At 49.5% G+C, this 16234-nt stretch overlaps 7 protein-coding genes across 7 annotated transcripts; 3 read left to right on the forward strand and 4 right to left on the reverse strand.

The window, feature by feature from the left end:
- Positions 1-547: 547 nt before the first annotated feature.
- M431DRAFT_490850 (hypothetical protein) lies at positions 548-1477 on the forward strand (the record flags this gene model as incomplete). The annotated part of the gene is made up of 3 exons (XM_024916843.1): positions 548-675; positions 728-1268; positions 1322-1477. The coding sequence occupies 3 exons, from the start codon at positions 548-550 to the stop codon at positions 1475-1477; spliced, it is 825 nt and encodes a 274-aa protein (XP_024778918.1).
- Positions 1478-2776: 1299 nt separating this feature from the next.
- M431DRAFT_107205 (hypothetical protein) lies at positions 2777-5062 on the forward strand. The gene is made up of 3 exons (XM_024911639.1): positions 2777-2815; positions 2878-4671; positions 4731-5062. Exons 2-3 carry the CDS (start codon positions 2885-2887, stop codon positions 4996-4998), a joined length of 2055 nt encoding a protein of 684 aa, XP_024778919.1. The 5' UTR covers positions 2777-2815; positions 2878-2884; the 3' UTR covers positions 4999-5062.
- Positions 5063-5952: 890 nt separating this feature from the next.
- M431DRAFT_504176 (hypothetical protein) lies at positions 5953-7776 on the forward strand. Its single transcript, XM_024918430.1, has 2 exons — positions 5953-6465; positions 6527-7776. Exons 1-2 carry the CDS (start codon positions 6145-6147, stop codon positions 7325-7327), a joined length of 1122 nt encoding a protein of 373 aa, XP_024778920.1. The 5' UTR covers positions 5953-6144; the 3' UTR covers positions 7328-7776.
- Positions 7420-8473, reverse strand: M431DRAFT_298155 (hypothetical protein). The gene is made up of 3 exons (XM_024914138.1): positions 8025-8473; positions 7864-7965; positions 7420-7810 (listed from the first exon to the last, which is right to left on the reverse strand). The coding sequence occupies exons 1-3, from the start codon at positions 8338-8340 to the stop codon at positions 7512-7514; spliced, it is 717 nt and encodes a 238-aa protein (XP_024778921.1). The 5' UTR covers positions 8341-8473; the 3' UTR covers positions 7420-7511.
- A 667-nt stretch (positions 8474-9140) lies between these two features.
- On the reverse strand, positions 9141-10349 carry M431DRAFT_76722 (hypothetical protein; the record flags this gene model as incomplete). The annotated part of the gene is made up of 1 exon (XM_024922495.1): positions 9141-10349. The coding sequence occupies one exon, from the start codon at positions 10347-10349 to the stop codon at positions 9141-9143; it is 1209 nt and encodes a 402-aa protein (XP_024778922.1).
- Positions 10350-12308: 1959 nt separating this feature from the next.
- Positions 12309-12753, reverse strand: M431DRAFT_298176 (hypothetical protein). Its single transcript, XM_024914139.1, has one exon. It carries the CDS (start codon positions 12579-12581, stop codon positions 12354-12356), a length of 228 nt encoding a protein of 75 aa, XP_024778923.1. The 5' UTR covers positions 12582-12753; the 3' UTR covers positions 12309-12353.
- On the reverse strand, positions 12745-14692 carry M431DRAFT_76142 (hypothetical protein; the record flags this gene model as incomplete). Its single annotated transcript, XM_024922431.1, has 3 exons — positions 12745-13004; positions 13089-14424; positions 14528-14692. 3 exons carry the CDS (start codon positions 14690-14692, stop codon positions 12745-12747), a joined length of 1761 nt encoding a protein of 586 aa, XP_024778924.1.
- Positions 14693-16234: the final 1542 nt, after the last annotated feature.

Genomic DNA, 16234 nt, shown 5'->3' on the forward strand with positions numbered 1-16234 from the left:
AGCATGATACAGCCCATGACAGACGAAAGACTTGTCACTTCAGAGCGCGGCCGAGACTCCGGGGCTGAACACACGCCACTCTTGCCGAGCTATACTCTCAATTATATCTCCACAACGGGCAACATTTGGAGAACTTGAACTTGAACAGGCCAGAAAATGGGGCCCCGTGTTTCCCCAGATTCTGGACAAGTCGCAAAGTGGGCTTCCTGGGGCGAAAGCCATGATCAGTGTAGTATTCCAGTATATATGCCTCTACGGCCTGTTAATCGTACCTGTAAAAGTCAACAGCCAACCAGATATATCACACCTGTTATTCTCTCTTCTATAACTTGAAAATACATACATATTGTTTACACCGGCTCAAGACCGTCTAATGTCCGTCGACATGAGCCATATTGAACACATTCACGGTGTCGAAGACGATCTGAAGAGTCGTCAGGAGAAGTCATCTCTCTCTCAGGACGGTATTTCGAAAGACCAACATGTTACAATGAACATAATCGTGTCTGAAGAACATACCACCGCCTGGTCCAAGTTTCGAAAAGTCATGCGTGAACCATTCTCCGAGTTCTTTGGCGTCCTGATCCTCGTCCTATTTGGCGACGGATCTGTCGCCCAAGTGGTGCTTGGAAAAGGCGCCAAGGGAGACTGGAACAATATCAACTGGGGATGGGCGTATGTTTAACCCCATGGCCTTTACTTAGACTGTTACTGACAAGATGAAAAGACTAGGGGTCATGCTTGGTGTTTACTGCGGCGGCGTCTCAGGCGCCCATTTGAATCCTGCCGTTACTCTCGCCAATTGCATCTTCCGCAAGTTTCCGTGGAAGAAGCTTCCAGTATATGCTCTCGCTCAACTTCTAGGAGCCATGGCCGCGTCACTTATTGTTTACGGAAACTACAAATCCGCGATCGACGTGTTCGAGGGTGGACAAGGTATACGGACTGTTGGCCTGGATACGTCTACTGCAGGCATCTTTTGCACATATCCAGCTCCATTCTTAACCAAGACGGGGCAATTCTTTGACGAGTGTATCGGCAGCTCTATTTTAATGTTCTGTCTCTATGCTCTGCTAGACGATGGAAACATTGGTGCTGGAAATCTGACCCCGCTTGGCCTGTTCTTTGTCATCTACGGGATTGGAGCCTGCTTTGGCTCCAACACTGGCTATGCAATCAACCCTGCAAGAGATTTGGGCCCCCGGATTATGTCTCATGCAGTTGGTTATGGACACCAAGTCTGGACGGCAGGAGACTATTACTTCTGGGTATGTAGATTCCGGCCCTCGAATTCGACCAAGTTACTAACAGTGGGTGATAGGTTCCCGTCATCGCGCCATTCTTGGGCTGTACATTCGGCGGCTTTCTCTACGATACTTTTATATATACCGGTGACAGTCCCATCAATGCCCCATATATGGGTTTCACGAGATTCATGGGTGTTCATGCCAAAGCGAGGAGAACAGCAATGGTCTGAGATCGCCAATACACCAACTCGGACGATCTGGATACATTACAAATCTCCAGAACTACCTTCATCTAGTATGGGGATGCGTGGGAGTCTTCCTCTGAGCCCCTCTTCTCATTCCAATTAATCTATCTTTCCACTGCTTAAAAACCGTGTACCAAGAATGTGACGTACAATTCGTAGAGTGAGCCTAGAACCACTCCTCATGGCGTGCATGTGTTCCGTACCAAATCACGCAATGATCAATGTTTAAATCACGTCCAACCAATATGTAACACAATAGTTGGGGTAAGATTTCCAGATAGGCCCCTTCCATGGACCACCATGAATGTTCTAGTAAAAGACAAGGTTAGAACTGGGCTCTAACCATTATCATGTTAGGTGTCTGCAGTTGCAAGCATTACTTCTGCATGCGCACGCCTTCATTCTATACTGGAAGTATCGTATCAGTAAACCTCCGGCTCCTTTACTCATCAGTCCATGCAAGCTGTACGCGATATCCACCTTTTCAACGTTTGTTCCCCGAGACTAATTGGATCGAGGTAGACCTTCCAAGAAGGGCTTCGTTCTAGCTGCATTCTAGCTTCGTTCCGTGGGTAGATGGCGCCCAAGGATGGGGAACTCGGGAACTCCGTAGCGCTTATCGCCCGCCAACCAACTCTCAGGATCGAGATCAAATACAAACTTCTACTTGTAATGGAGTGCTATCGGATGGCTTCATTGACGGTTTCAACCCCCTCCAAGCTCCGGAGATCTCCATTCGTCAGCTGATGAGGTGAAGAGACCGTGCCCACCCCTTGAGCAGAGACGCCAGGTCCAGCGGTGTTGATTTTAGTCCCGTTTTACGGTTTAGCTTGTACAGTAGCCCGGGCATCGCGGAATAACCACGTGGTATCTGGATTCGTTTTAGATTTGGGAATCTCCAAAGAGAGCTGGCGATTGGTCCTGGAGTCGACAGGCTCCGGGGAATATGACTCGAAACACAGCCTTAACGCTACGAATCAATGCAACTCTTCGCTCGTGGCGTCCACCTCATGGCCCATGAAGCCCCGCAAACTCCCTGTGGGGTGAGGAGGGAGCATGTCTCTTTAGCTTCTTCTAGAAGGATTCCTCATTGGGGTAGGGATGGTGATGCGTCTTAGCGGATCTTTCGCAGTTGAGTGATAATCCGCCTAAAGAGGAGGACAGGAGACTGCTGCCATATAACGCCAAGTGTCTCAACGCATCAAAGCATTTTAGGAACACCTTGGACGCAACAATGGCTCCTGGAGCTTTGATCGTGGATGATACCCCAATGGATGTGTCATCGGACCATGAAAGAAGAGAGGAACCAATCTCTAAAGCCTCGTAGGTTTATGGCCCTGTCACAGTGAATAGAGGCAAGCTGAAGCTGACTGAAATACCCAAAGATGTGAGATGTGTAGGCGGCGAAAGGTCAAATGCGACCGAATGAGGCCAGCCTGCGGTTGGTGTACGCGCAACAGTCGTGTTTGTGTCTACAAAGAGAAGCGGAAAGCTGTTGAGGAGAGCGAGAGGAATGACCAGCTGGAGGTTCGACTTGGTCACCTTGATGCTTTGGTGCAAGGCCTGAGACAACGCGTTGACAATCACATTTCGCGCCATGATGCTCACCACGAAGTCTCTCATTCTCCCATGTCCAAGAGTCCATCAACACATCATGACCGACATCGCAGTTGGCATGTTACTGCATCTCCCGAGTCCACACGCTCGGATATGCTATCTGAAGGCGCTCGATCTCCCACGATTGTCTTTGATCGGCCGTTCAACCTCACAGGCGGTGTGAAGTTACCGCGAAGCTTCAGCACAAACATGAAGACTGTCTATGAACAAGAGATTAATCTATCGACGGATCCAGACCTCCCTCCCAGCGACTTGTTATACGTTCTGGTAGATCTCTTCTTCAAACATATCAACACATGGTTTCCTTTACTTGACCGCAAAGCCACCTTTGGAACATATTTTGGTTCTACTTCTGTCTCGCGAGGCGATCGTGTGGTGTTGTTTGCCATTATTGCAACAACGCTGCGGTTTGCAACAGATGCGCGCCTAACGCCAAGTGCAAAGCAAAAGCTTCACAATGACTGCAAACAGAAGGTAGAGCTGTATGCTTTAGAGAATGTCAACCTCTTTTCGCTTAGAGCCCTCACTCTTCTCGCATTAGATGTTTTGGGGACGTCCAACGAACTACAGGGACAGAACCTTTTGTCTCTCCTTGTGCAGAACATTACTCATCTTGAACTCTGCATGGAGAAAAGCGTCTACTTTGCCGCTCCAATGTTGCCAAATGAGGCATTGCCTCGCAGGGTTGTACTCCCAGAACCTGATTCCTGGATTGAAGATGAAGGGCGACGCAGGCTCTGCTGGATGGTATATGTGCTGGACAGATACGCAACCCTAGCAACACCATACAAATTCATACTGGCAGAAGAGGATATGAAACGATTTCTTCCTTGCCGATACGACTTGTGGTCGAATGATCTTCCAGTGGAGACAAGATGGCCAAATGGTCTTGACACAACAAAGTTGAGACTCACAGTCAACACGCCAGAAAACCTCGGCAGCTTTTCTTATCACTGCGAGGTCCTTGGGATCTTGAGCCGTGTTCACAATTTCCTGGCGAAGCCACTGGATATATACTCGATTCAGGATGTCCGGAGCTGGCAGAGCACTTTTGTCGCACTGGAGGGCGAACTATCCACCTGGCTTCGTGAACTACCTGCGGAATACGGTCAGATATCAGTCTTGTGCCATTCTGATCCCGGGGCCAGAATTATTAATTGGATAATGCTGCATGCCGCATTTGTGGTATCGACCATTCGGCTCAACTCTGCAGCGGCGTATCCCGTGATCCAAAACGACGTGTTTGTACCCTCTTACAGCGCCATGCAGACTTGTCTCTCTGCAGTGGAAAGCCTCAGAAGCATCGTCCAAGACGTAATCGAGACCAGCGGCTTGTCTCTATTGGGGCCACACTTCGCCTTCTCGCTATGGACGTCGGCTCGGCTTCTTCTGGTACATGCTGCGACTACGGGATGTGAAATCGACTCCAACGTTCATTTCTTTGTGGGCACCTTGGCCGAGATGGGCCGATACTGGGAGATTGCTGCAAATTACTCGGCGATCCTGGGCCGAGTGACCGAGGAGGGGCGACAAGGAGACAAAACCCTTACGGAGATGAGGCAGTAAGTTTGGCCGGATCAGATGATATAGGGGGCTGCTGAAGCTAACACTTTTCCGACAGATACGCCCATGAGCTCTCGATGCTTTCTGGTTCGACGAGACTGAGTGGCTTGGAACCTACTTCGACTCGAATTTCTTCTGCAAACGAGCTAGATTACCTCGAGATTTTTGATTTCTTCAACTACCCTCGATCGGCTGACCATGGCTCTACCGCTCCGTACGAAATAGAGCAGCATCTATTAGATTATGATTCTGGGCGCGCCTCACTTGGCATGGGCGTTGAAATGCCTAGTGTAGAATCGGATTGGTTGCAGTATGAGACCCATTAGCCGATGATAGTATTACTACGAGACGCCTTCTACTTATTTCCTATCTCATGATAGTCCTTTTGTCTGTTACCGTTCAAAGAGCTTATAGCATAGAATTTTAGAAACCTAAACAAATATACTTACTTCATGAGTAATCAGACAATTACCGTAATGGTAAGTATCTCTGGTTTCTGCGTAATGTTCAGTGGACGTGATCTACTTCCTTTAAGGATTCTGAGAATCATATTTCTCAATGCTTATCATTGCAGATCGAATACCTGGCAAAAAGTTCTTTCAGACTCAGCGCATGTTAAGATGAAAGGGAAGCTAGTTGTATAAATAGAGCTTATATCGTTGTCGAAGCTGAACATTGACACGGGAAATGCCCTCCTTCCGTCTCCCTTACAGAAGAATATGATATGTCATGACGTTTCAAAACCTCAACTTGGGATCCAAATGGAACCAACATAGCAACTTGATGACTGGGACATGAAATGATCTTGTGATAAGGCATATTAGATGCAGGGAGAGCTCTTGCATTGGCTATCTTCGCTTCCCCTCACGTAAGTCTTGGCTCCTTGGAGAAGCTCGCCACCCCCACCTAGCCCTACAGGTAAGTGGTAAATTCTCCGTTAGCAGAGGCACCTTGTCTCAATTGGCCAGAAACGCAGCTCTGATTCTCGATAGTTTAACACGAGTAGGACTTTTGTTCCGCATTTCATTCCCATTGCCGAATATTGGCGGTCTTTATAGCTAGTCAAGCTTCTAAGGCTTAGTAAGATTGCAAAATGGTGGTCTTGTTGTCTTATGAAACGGGCGTTCTGAGCGGAGATTGTGGAGAAGCTTATTCTGGGCATGAGAGTTTCCGTCATGTAGCCGATGAGCAGAACTCGCCCTTGGATGATTTGTCTTTTTTCATCGCCTGTTTTAAAAGAGAGGCTATCCCGCCACTCTGGCTTTGCCTGAGCTCTAGACCAGGGTCAAAGTTACGATCTGATGCGGAGAGTGTGGTAGTTGAGATTAAGCAGGATAGACTAGCCGTTGGGGGCTTCACAGCGTCTCACTCGTTCAAGACCAACACGAAAGAAAACTACCACAACCGGCATTCAATCATTGCGCAAGCTACGACCGCAACGTAACAGTGTGTTTAGGGCACCTTTTTTCGATATGCCGGTGCCACTCGGTACCTCGGGAAATTTCCCGAGGCTAGGATTCCTCGAGAACATGGAGATGGTCCGGCTGGCAGGCAATGGTGATTTCGATGATACTCACCAGTTCATGAGCCGCCAACCAGCTTGGCAACCAGGAGCCCAGCTACCTTGGAATGAAACAGATGATATCTCCAAACACAAAATTGCGGTTTATTTTACGACAAGAGCATATGGAGGGCATGTCTACATTCAGGCGCCACTCGCTGCCGTGAAGGTTGTAGAGAGCGAAGACGAAACCGCCAAAGGGGCACCAAATACGGGCAAATTGGGTATTCACGTGAGTCTGCTTATTGTCCTTGCGTAAAGAAGGGAATTCTGCATGTATTAACGAGAAATAGACAATACAAGGCGTATTTACGAATCCGGGGCATGTAGACCGGCCTTTCATTTACCAGGTTTCGAAACTTGCCGCTGGCCGCAGTTTTCAAACCTGTCTCATCACTGCTCGCCAACCAAAACAACCTTCTTCCAATCCTTCTGGTCCCTTCCCAGAGTCAGACTCAAAATTGCCTCTAGGGCCTATATGCTTCAGCTGTCATGTCACATTCAAGCAGCCTGTACCGAGCTTTGCGGACTTGCAATTATCATCAGCACAAGAACGCTTCGCAAGTATCCTCGCCCAGAGAAAACCTGACGAATGGCCAACAAGCCCGCAACTTGACATTGATATATTAAACGATACATTTCCGAATGCCGGACATGGTGGGTTTCCCATCGTCGACATGTACAAGGTTGACATGAAACCGTACAACGCCAACAAACCAATTCCCGAGCGTCGTGAACTACTATTATACAAACTGCACAAACCGATTCCCGTAGAAGACACCAATTCCCACATCCTTGTTCACGCATTCGAAGCAGACAGAAATGGACTCTTGACAATAAGCAACTATCTTGGATGGGGCTACAACTTGGGCGTCGCCGCGAGTCTAAGCTACACATTCACCGTGCACGTCAACTCAGAAGAGGCCGTGATGAGAGACGGGTGGTGGATCCAAGAAGTATGTTGGCCACGAATCAGCGCCGGAAGAGCAACGCTGGAGAGCAGAATCTGGAGTCCCGAGGGAAAACACGTTGCCAGCGGGTATCAAGATGGAATTGCTGGGCCGGATCAGAAGCGCGGGGCTGAGAAGTTGTAGGTTGGAGCTGGCGACAAGATTTATGCTTGCCTAATGTTTAATGCATTTGAGATGTAGCTCTTCACCCATTTCCCATAGAGTCCACCGCTTGGCGACTGCATTAGAAGCTACTGCCGCCCAACTACTTTTGTCACATTGCTTCAATTCTCTCTATCTTACAAAACTCGCCCTCTCAAATCCCTTTCTATCTGATGCACCATCCCACAGCCGCCTCAACAAGCAGCTTCGCGTAAATCCGATGCAACGCACCCGGCACGCCACCAAACGGATCTTCCTTTGGCGTCGTCGTCACCGCGTCAAAAGTTATGGCTTTGAGTCTAAACTCAGCCTGTTTACGCTTCTCATTTAATTCTGCTGTCAAGGAGAACAAGTTATCCAGGTCTCGCGGTTTAAACGGAGATTCCTTGGGTGCAGGGCAGCCGCGAAATGTTATTGACGTTGCTGATTTATCCAGGACAAGAAAGTGGTTTGTCGCAACTGTTTCTGTTTCGCTTAATTAGCTATTATATCTGAAAGAAAACGATATTTAGACGAACTAGGTTCATATGTGCTTCGTCCCAACTCATCAGGAGTCCACAAATCGGTACGATTCTCAGGACTCTTGGTCAATTCCATTATCCTCCTCTGAATTCCATATCCTACTCAATTCAGTCAGTTTCTAAACCTCTTCTCTGTCAATTGGCAAACAAATACGCACCGTATCCCGCCCACATCCCCCGCGAAAACTCCTCCACCAAAGCACTCCCGCCCTTTCTGGCATCTTCCAACAGCTCCGGCCTCAGCTCCCCAAACGGCACTTTTCGGACACAACAGTCGTGAGTGCTAGGATTATTCCGGGGATTTAGATCCTTTAATATGGGATGTCTGAACAATGCGTCTGTATCTGGACCGAAAGGCTCAAACGCGCATTTCCGAGTCCATAAGGTAAGACCCCCGAATGTTATAACCGGACCTCCGACGAGAACTTGGGCAAGGCGGATTGACCGCTGACGAGCTGCTGAAGAGAGAGGCATAATGAAGATAATTCAAAGCAACTTTGGAAATTTTTCATAAAGAAATAAACATACAAAGGAAGAATGGCGTCTCGAGAAACGTAAAGAGAATTTGACATCAATGGCGGCTATTCGGGACCTAGTTCGGGCCGTCTTCATACAGCTTCGCCCGGGTCGGCGATTCGAACCCACGACATTTCGGAACTACAAACGTCCGTAAATGTGTGTATTGCCGAATGAGAGGCACGGAATAAGACAGTTCAGTTGTTAAATACGAGACATTAGGCATTAATCATGAGTGAGGGTATCGAGGCCAGCCATAAGATGTTCATTCCAGAGTTTCATGCCGTAGACATCAACGACAGGACACATGCGCAAGAGGGAAATGAAATATACACCATGACAATAGTTAAGTGAAAGCATCAAGTCAAGGCAATCTGGTAATAGAGACGGCAATATCATATAGCTATCGCTGCGAAATAGCCCCCCATTTGTTTGGGTATCTCTAAAAGCAAACAATGGTGAAAAAAAAAAGCTCCGCTCATCCAACAAGACATTTGATGGTTCCCATACTGCATGTCCGTAGCCCACCAGGCCAATGCCAAAAAAGAAAAAAGAAAATCTCTCCCTACTAATACGCATTCTTCACCTCCTCCCATGCCCGCCAGATGCCAGATGCCAAGCTACAGTGGTCAAATCGAGGAGAGACTGCCCAAAAAACTCCGATTTCCCTGACAAGAGAGAACAAAGAAAAAAGCAAAGCAATTTTGCCGCCGATAAACCCCCTCCTCTCCTCTTCCATGCATGTAACAATCACGAGATCATTGCATCAGCTGATGAACCTCTCGCGACGTCTTCCGCTTCTTGTCCAGCTTCAGCAGCGGAACTTCCACGCCGTCCACCATCCGCCCTACTTTGCCTTCTCTCAATACCTGCCAATGCTTCTTCAATATCTCTTCTCCCACGACTAGCTCGAACCCAGCCAGGAAGCAGAAGCTAATCTCCAGTCTCGCCAGCTCGACCTCACTCACTCCGCCGACCTTGGCAATCTTTGTGTGCGGGTAGGATAGATCCTCGAGTGCCTTCATGGCCACCCGCAGACCAGCGAGGACTAGTCTATGTGCGTTTCGTCTCGTTACGGGGATCGCGCGCTCCTCAACGGCGAGGCGGTGGATGTACAACGAAGTGGCGAGATAGACGGCCGTGCTCATGGGGCAAAATTGGTGAAGCCGCAGCAGATACTGGTTTACCGAGATGGGAGGTTCGTTTTTGCTGTAAAACTTGCGGGTGATGGCGCCGTGCTGCAGGTTAAGCGGCTGCGAGTCGGCGCCAACGACGATGTAGGGTTCCGGGGGATGCAGGTTCGGGGCGGACGACGAAGGGTTCGCGTGTCGCAAGGAGTTGTGTTTCAATCGCACGCCGTCGATCGACTGCGCATAAGCGTCCTGCTGGGCTATCAGCTGTGCTGACATGGACGCGCTGTACGCCTGGAGCTTGCTTAGATTGCCTACCGACGACGAGCCACTCTTTTGGCTGTGTTTCTGTTTTTGCAGCTTCTCTTGTATCTCCTGCTGCTGGTGTCGCTGCTTTCTAAGCTTCTCTTCCTGCTCCTCTCGCAGGGCCTGGGCGCGTAGTCGTGCCAGGCTCTTCTCCGAGTGCGACCGCGCAATGTTCTCCTTCTCAACCTGCATGTTGCTCATCTGAGGGTCGGTAGGCGTCTTAGGCGGCGGCGTTGGAGGCACATCGCCGGTGATGCGGACCAACAGCTCGACGCTAGCGCTGAGGAGCTGCAGTGCCTCGGCCGGCTTGAGTTTGAACAAGTCGTGCTCATCGTTGTTATCGGTGGGCGGCGAGTTCGCAGGGCCTCTGTCCTGGTCGATGGAGAGTCGCGGATCTGACGAAGGAACGGGACGAGGAGGAAGTTCGTGGACGGGACTGGGGTCGAGAGAGGACGAATCTGGCTGCTGCTGCAACTGTATCGCCGCAGTGGCCTCGACTTGCTCGGTCTCGGTCGCAGCGGAGGAAGACATGGCTGCGTGGTTGGCCGTGGCCGTGGGATTTGGCTTGTTGCTGGCCTGGCCTCGCCTCGTCTAGTCAGACGTCGCGTGCGTGATGCTGCAGCTGCTGTTGGCTGTGCTGGTTATTGTATATTCTTATCGATCGTAGAGATACAGAGGAGGCAACGTGAATGCGCGCGCCAAAGGTGTTGTGTTGATCAAAATCAAAGTTGTCAAAGTCTGGCCTTGAAGCTGCGCGCGTATCGTATCGAATCGTATCGTGACCTGCCTCGTTCGCTGTCGCTCTTGGGTAATTGTCCGCTTTCGGTTTCAGAGTCGGTTTCGGACTTCGGGATTCGCTCTGGCTGACGACGCGCAAATCAAATCCTGGTCTCTGTCTGGCCGTCGTTGTCAAGAGACGCAGTCGTGGATGCGCCTGGATCGATTCAAGGCGGCAAGAATCGAGTTGGCGTGGATGTGCTTGGTCTGGGCCACTCGCATGATCCCTTTCTGGGGGAAATCTCTGAAATTCGCTTTTCTCTCGTTTTGCCTTCTTGTTCTTTTTTCTCTCTTCTCTCCCCGTTCTCTCAGCCTTTAGGCTCTGTCGTCGCCACGTGAAGTTCTTTGCCGGAAGCGGTTTCTATCGGGAAGCCAGTCGAGCATGGAATTCCTCCCGCTTTGCATCAAGTGACCTCGTGATCAGCCAAGGTCTGCAGCAGCGCTTAGATCGAAAAAAAGAAAAAAAAAAAAAAAAAAAAAAGATTAAATCCGTGGGGCCACTTGCGGCTCGAGTTAGTGGACCGAGCGTCCTCAAGGCGCTTGTTGTCTGTCTATTGGATGTAAATAAGATCAGCACGAGATGAAGATGAGCAGACAGACGATCAGATGGCGAGATTGAGAGGCAAATTACAAGTGAATTTAAATGCTGAGCTGGCGCCTAAATTGGAAGCACCCATGGCTCGCCTGTTGCCTCCCCACGTGTGAGAAGTAGAGCCGAGAGCGATCCCTAGCGGCTATTCTATTCTGGCGGTTTGGAGTCAATCTGGCCCCCCGGAGATTGAGATGGTGGCTGTCGAGGTGCCGGATCGGATCGGATGGGTTTCTCGTCTTTCGTTCTTTCATCTTTCATCAACGTTCTCTGTCATCTTTGGTGCATGTGCATGTGTTATTGGTAAATATTCTTAATCCATTGCATACTATATTAATAACTAGAAGCAACTATTACTTGTGCTACTAACTAACTACCATCATCTATCAAATGCATACTGTAGTGCATTCCATATCCAGCTTAAACCGAGACTCATGCATGCGCCCAACATGCAACAAGACAGCTCTCGATCCACACTAACAGCCTCTGACGGCCGATCGATCAGGACCCTTTACTTTACTTTCCATGTGAAAAAAGACCCCTTCTTTTCTGTCTGCCGAGTGACCATTTTTATCACATTATTGCTTGTTCCGTCCAGAAGCTAGACGCCACAAAGGATTCTCCCCCACTTGAGCTGCCCATCAAAAAGCAATTGAAGCTGAAGCTGGACTGAACTGAACTGAACAAGAGATGGAATACTAACAACAACAGTAAAAATTACAGAAAATTATGAGCAAATCGTTGTCAATCCATGTGACAACTAACGAAAAAAATAACAGGTCATTTCCCGAGATTCTGCAGCTTATTGCATGCACTGACTCCCCCACCCACCAACACCATCCACCAACCCGGCGCCAATGCAAGATTCAAAACTCACAACTCCTGCATATCGCCCATCCAATGCATCACCTCCTCCTCCGTGGCGTCTGGCCTCGGGCGGTCTAGATTCTCAACAAGCTAGCGAATTGCCTTGGCCACGGGAGAGCTACGGAAACCATCATGAATTGTTGGTAGCCCCTGGTGGGATGATGCTCATATGTTATGTTCTCATCCCATTGGGCCCTGTAACCAAAAATTGGGGGAGCAAAAACGAAGGGACCAATCGTCGTTCGTGTTTATCCCAGCAACTTTCCTATCAGCGGCTACCTGTGCCCTCGCGCATGCTGCAGTCAGATGCGCCGAGATATAAATACCAAATTAAACAAGCGGTAATGGCGCCCTAGGAAATAGACGTGGCTGCATAGGATTGTTCGCTGAAGCTGAATGCCGGTGTAGATGCAGCGTAACGTGGCGTACCTTGCGTGGGAGAGCAGCAGTTGGCATGCAGATGGAAACAAGATACAAAGGAAGCTGAAGCTGAAGCTGCATAATACCTTCAATGTTGTAGCATCCATCATGAGGTTGCTAAAAATAACCCTGCAGCATCATTCATTCTTTGTCTTTATCGCAGTTTAATTCGTTCTACAGTACGTACAAGCATGCTTCATGTCTAAGATACCTAACCATGTCATGTATTCACCGGACCTCTATCCGCCTTCTAATCATCCGCTCATGCAACAATTAACATCCCGACGCAACCTTGACGTCCACCACCGCTGATTGGCCATTCTTTACATAGGCAATGGCCTCCTTCAGCACACCCTCCAGCTCAGCCCTCTCGTTCACTCTGGCGGCAAAGATGTCGCCGTCAGCAGCAGCCTTGGCAATGCCGGAGTAATCCGGTGATGGGTCAAAGGAAATGTTAATCTCCTCGTTGGAAGCTTGTGAGCCCAGTCCCTCGGGGTGGACCAGCAGCAGAGACCGGCGTGGTGCGTTCCAACCTATACGATGATACAATTATTAGCTGTACTTCTTCTCCATCTCGAAACAAATCATAATGTGTTGTGTGGTGGTCAATGACTTACCCTTGTTGTTCAGCACAATGGTCAGGATAGGAATGTTGTAGCGTTTTGAAATCCAGTACACACTACCGGGAACGGTAAAGAGATATGTGCCGTCACCCACGATTTGGACAACAAACTTGCCCTTGTTCTTTCCGCCATTCTCCGCGTCGGTGGCGAGCTTCATTCCCAATGCACCACCGCCGGACCATCCGAGACCGCCACCACCGCAGTTGATCCATGAGCCAGGCGTTGAAGGCTGGATGTTGTCGTACACAAAGAGGGTGTTGGTCACAGCCTCAATAGCCCAAAGGCTATCCTCGGGGACAAGTTTCTTGACTTGCCGGCACAAGTAGCCAGTTCCAAAGCTGTCGTCGGGAAGAGGCTCAGCAGCCTTGGCGATCTTGGCAAGACGCTGCTCATGCTCTTCTTTGCGCTTCTGAGCTATCTCCACCACATTCTGGGACTGCAGCTTCTTCGCATGATCACCCGTCTTGAGAGCCTCCGTGAGCTGCTCAACTGCAGTCTGGCTGTCTGCACGATACGTCTCTTGAGCCTCGAGGTAAAAGACGGGCATCTGCTGCTTGAGCGGGTCGAGATCGATGTGGAACACCTTGGCATCAGGGTTTGGCTTGACGCGAGTAGGGATCCAAGGTACGTCAGCATCGAGGACGACAATGACATCGGCATCAGCAACAGACATTTCGCCTCCATAGTTGAGACCGAGGGAAGCGGGGTGGTCAAAGGGGAAACACATGTCGCTGCCTCCACAGTCAACCACTCTCAGATTGGGAACAATATTGGCGAGCTCGACCAAAGTTCCCGGGAACTCATGATTTCTGCCACCGTATCCCGTCAGGACCATGGGACGTTTCGCGCCGGCAAGGGCATCTGCGATTGTGTCGACGGCTTGCGTGGGTAGACTACCCAGCTTGACGGGCTCCCAGTCGCTTTGTCTCAGCTGGTAGGGCTTAATCTCCTGCTCCATGACTTCTCGAGCTCCATACAGGTAAACTGGGCCTTGGGGTCCTGATTTGGCCCATTGCAGCGCACGGTTGACCAGCTGCTTGACGTTGGAGCCCGTCTTGATCTCACCAGTGTATCGGCAATACTGGGCAACAATCTGCTTCTGGTCGGGAACATCCTGGATCCAGTGGATGTACTCGGTACGGGTACCGCGATGCTCACCCTCAAGAGTGAATGGCGATAGACCAGCGAAGACGAGAACAGGAGCACGACCGCAAGCTGCGTTGTGTACGGCTGCTCCCAGGCCTTGTGTGCCAACGTCGACGTGAACAATGACACACTGAGGCTTGCCTGTTAATCGAGCATAGCCATCAGCCATGGACATGGCAACCATCTAGAATGAATCAGTAAGCATTTATACTCATACGTAACAACTCATGTAAGATCATATCAGATATATGACATGAGAAGAGTGAAAGAAGAAAGTAGAGACATACCTCGTTGGGACATGTAATCATCTTGGGAAAGTTTCCCTTGCGTTCACGAGCACCCTTGACCATGGCCTCGATGATGCTGGGGTGGTCAGAACCCAAGTTCACAAAGCAGTGAGTGACACCAGCCTCCCATAGCGCTTCAAAAAAGGCCGATGAGGCTGTGTACATGTTTTGATAATCTGGCTTCTCCATGGCGGCGGTTGAAGCGTGTCTGTTGTTGGAGCTCACAATGGCCGTGGAGGGGATCGCTCTTTTATCAATGAGACTGCGCACTCTAGATGATGTGACTTTTGATGAACCCGAGTAATGCCGTAGCCGAGATGGAGGCTGGCTGTAAGTGCAAGTGTGAGTTGAAGCTACGGCGCCGATGATCGGTGCGGTGAGGCGACTTCTCCAGAGAGCCGGTAGAGATGTCCCGGAACGGTGTAGAAGAGCCATTGCCGCCTCGCTATTGGCGGCGGGTTTTTGGAATTAGTTGAATGGAGCAGACTAAAAGAACGGGGATGTGGTATTTGAGATGTTGGCGAGTATAAATGGTGTAGGGGGATTGGTGGGTTGGACTCGGGTTGAAAGGAGGGGGAAAGCTTGTGAGGGGGCGGCTGTTGTGGTTCGGCATCGAGTTAGGATAGAGATGGGAGTCTCCGTTGGAACTACCATGTAGCCACGCGTGATGACATAAAGGGCTTTGGTAGATCCAAGGGCGTATCAAAGAAGACAAATTTGACATGTTTGACATGACATGTTGACAAGCGGAATCGCGGAACTTGAACTTACATCTGCAGAAAGCGCAAGGGTGGTGGGTATTAGTTGCGTGGGTTGTTTGTTACAAGATAGACACGGGATGCAGAGTGCCTTGGCGTGGGGATCTTGGAGGTGGTGGTTGCTTGGGGGTTGTAAGAGAGATTGGAGAAAGAGGAAGATGAAAGAAAAGGAAAGGAAAGGAAAGGAAAGTCCCGGTTGGTTAATGAAGATGCCAATGTTGAAAGATGTCTGGACGCAAAGAAGATGACAGGAGGACAGCTCCCGTGATGCGTATCCGCCAATGGAGGTTATGCAACAAGAACACACAATCCATGTATCCGAAGCTCTCCCAAGTGCGCGCGTAGTTCCTTGTTGGGCAGTTATTTGGAAAACTACCCACCAGCTAAAGGATAACGTTATCTAATCGCTATGCTTAGGGCGATTCCGCGTAATGTCCGGTGATGCCCGCTGGAGCCTCGTGATGCCCCCATAGTCGCCTATCTGAGTAATCTGGTAGTTGTGCCGAGACTGGCCGCGGAAGTGAAACCCCGATTGGCTCATAAACGGACAGATTAGATGCCCCTCTCGGTAGCAACAAGGAGAGTTGGAGAGCTGCAATAACGCGGGGTAGTGGAGATGGGAATGTCTTAGCTGAGCGGTCCAACTTGTCTAATACGGAGTATATTCTGTAATTACTCCAGAAATATTCCGTTTCTGGATTTGCTTTATTTAATTAGTTTATCTAAGTGGATGATATAAAAGGAGAAGAAAGAGAATAGGTATGTACAGTATTTGCATATAATGATAAAGCAATAAAAACATTGCATCGGCAGTTACGGAATACGGAATAAAATAAATAATGAAACAAGAGTGAGGTACCAAGTAAAACAAACACCTACAAATGGAACACAAGTCATGTGTCCCCCAGCTGTAGCCGCCGTTCCTGCCTGCTGTAACTCGCCTGCGTCT

This window comes from Trichoderma harzianum (genome assembly GCF_003025095.1).
Source record: "Trichoderma harzianum CBS 226.95 unplaced genomic scaffold M431scaffold_2, whole genome shotgun sequence".
NCBI lineage: Eukaryota > Fungi > Ascomycota > Sordariomycetes > Hypocreales > Hypocreaceae > Trichoderma > Trichoderma harzianum.

Excerpts from the sequence above, each read along its gene's own strand:
- M431DRAFT_107205 (XM_024911639.1), top strand. The coding sequence starts at position 2,885 with ATGTGTAGGCGGCGAAAGGTCAAATGCGACCGAATGAGGCCAGCCTGC. Across the intron at positions 4,672-4,730 it reads ACCCTTACGGAGATGAGGCA|ATACGCCCATGAGCTCTCGA; the intron begins GTAAGTTTGGCC and ends CTTTTCCGACAG.
- M431DRAFT_298155 (XM_024914138.1), bottom strand. The coding sequence starts at position 8,340 with ATGCCTCTCTCTTCAGCAGCTCGTCAGCGGTCAATCCGCCTTGCCCAA. Across the intron at positions 7,966-8,024 it reads GGGGATGTGGGCGGGATACG|GATATGGAATTCAGAGGAGG; the intron begins GTGCGTATTTGT and ends TGAATTGAGTAG. Across the intron at positions 7,811-7,863 it reads ACGAAGCACATATGAACCTA|AAACAGTTGCGACAAACCAC; the intron begins GTTCGTCTAAAT and ends TAAGCGAAACAG.
- M431DRAFT_504176 (XM_024918430.1), top strand. The coding sequence starts at position 6,145 with ATGCCGGTGCCACTCGGTACCTCGGGAAATTTCCCGAGGCTAGGATTC. Across the intron at positions 6,466-6,526 it reads CGGGCAAATTGGGTATTCAC|ACAATACAAGGCGTATTTAC; the intron begins GTGAGTCTGCTT and ends AACGAGAAATAG.
- M431DRAFT_298176 (XM_024914139.1), bottom strand. The coding sequence starts at position 12,581 with ATGATGGATGCTACAACATTGAAGGTATTATGCAGCTTCAGCTTCAGC.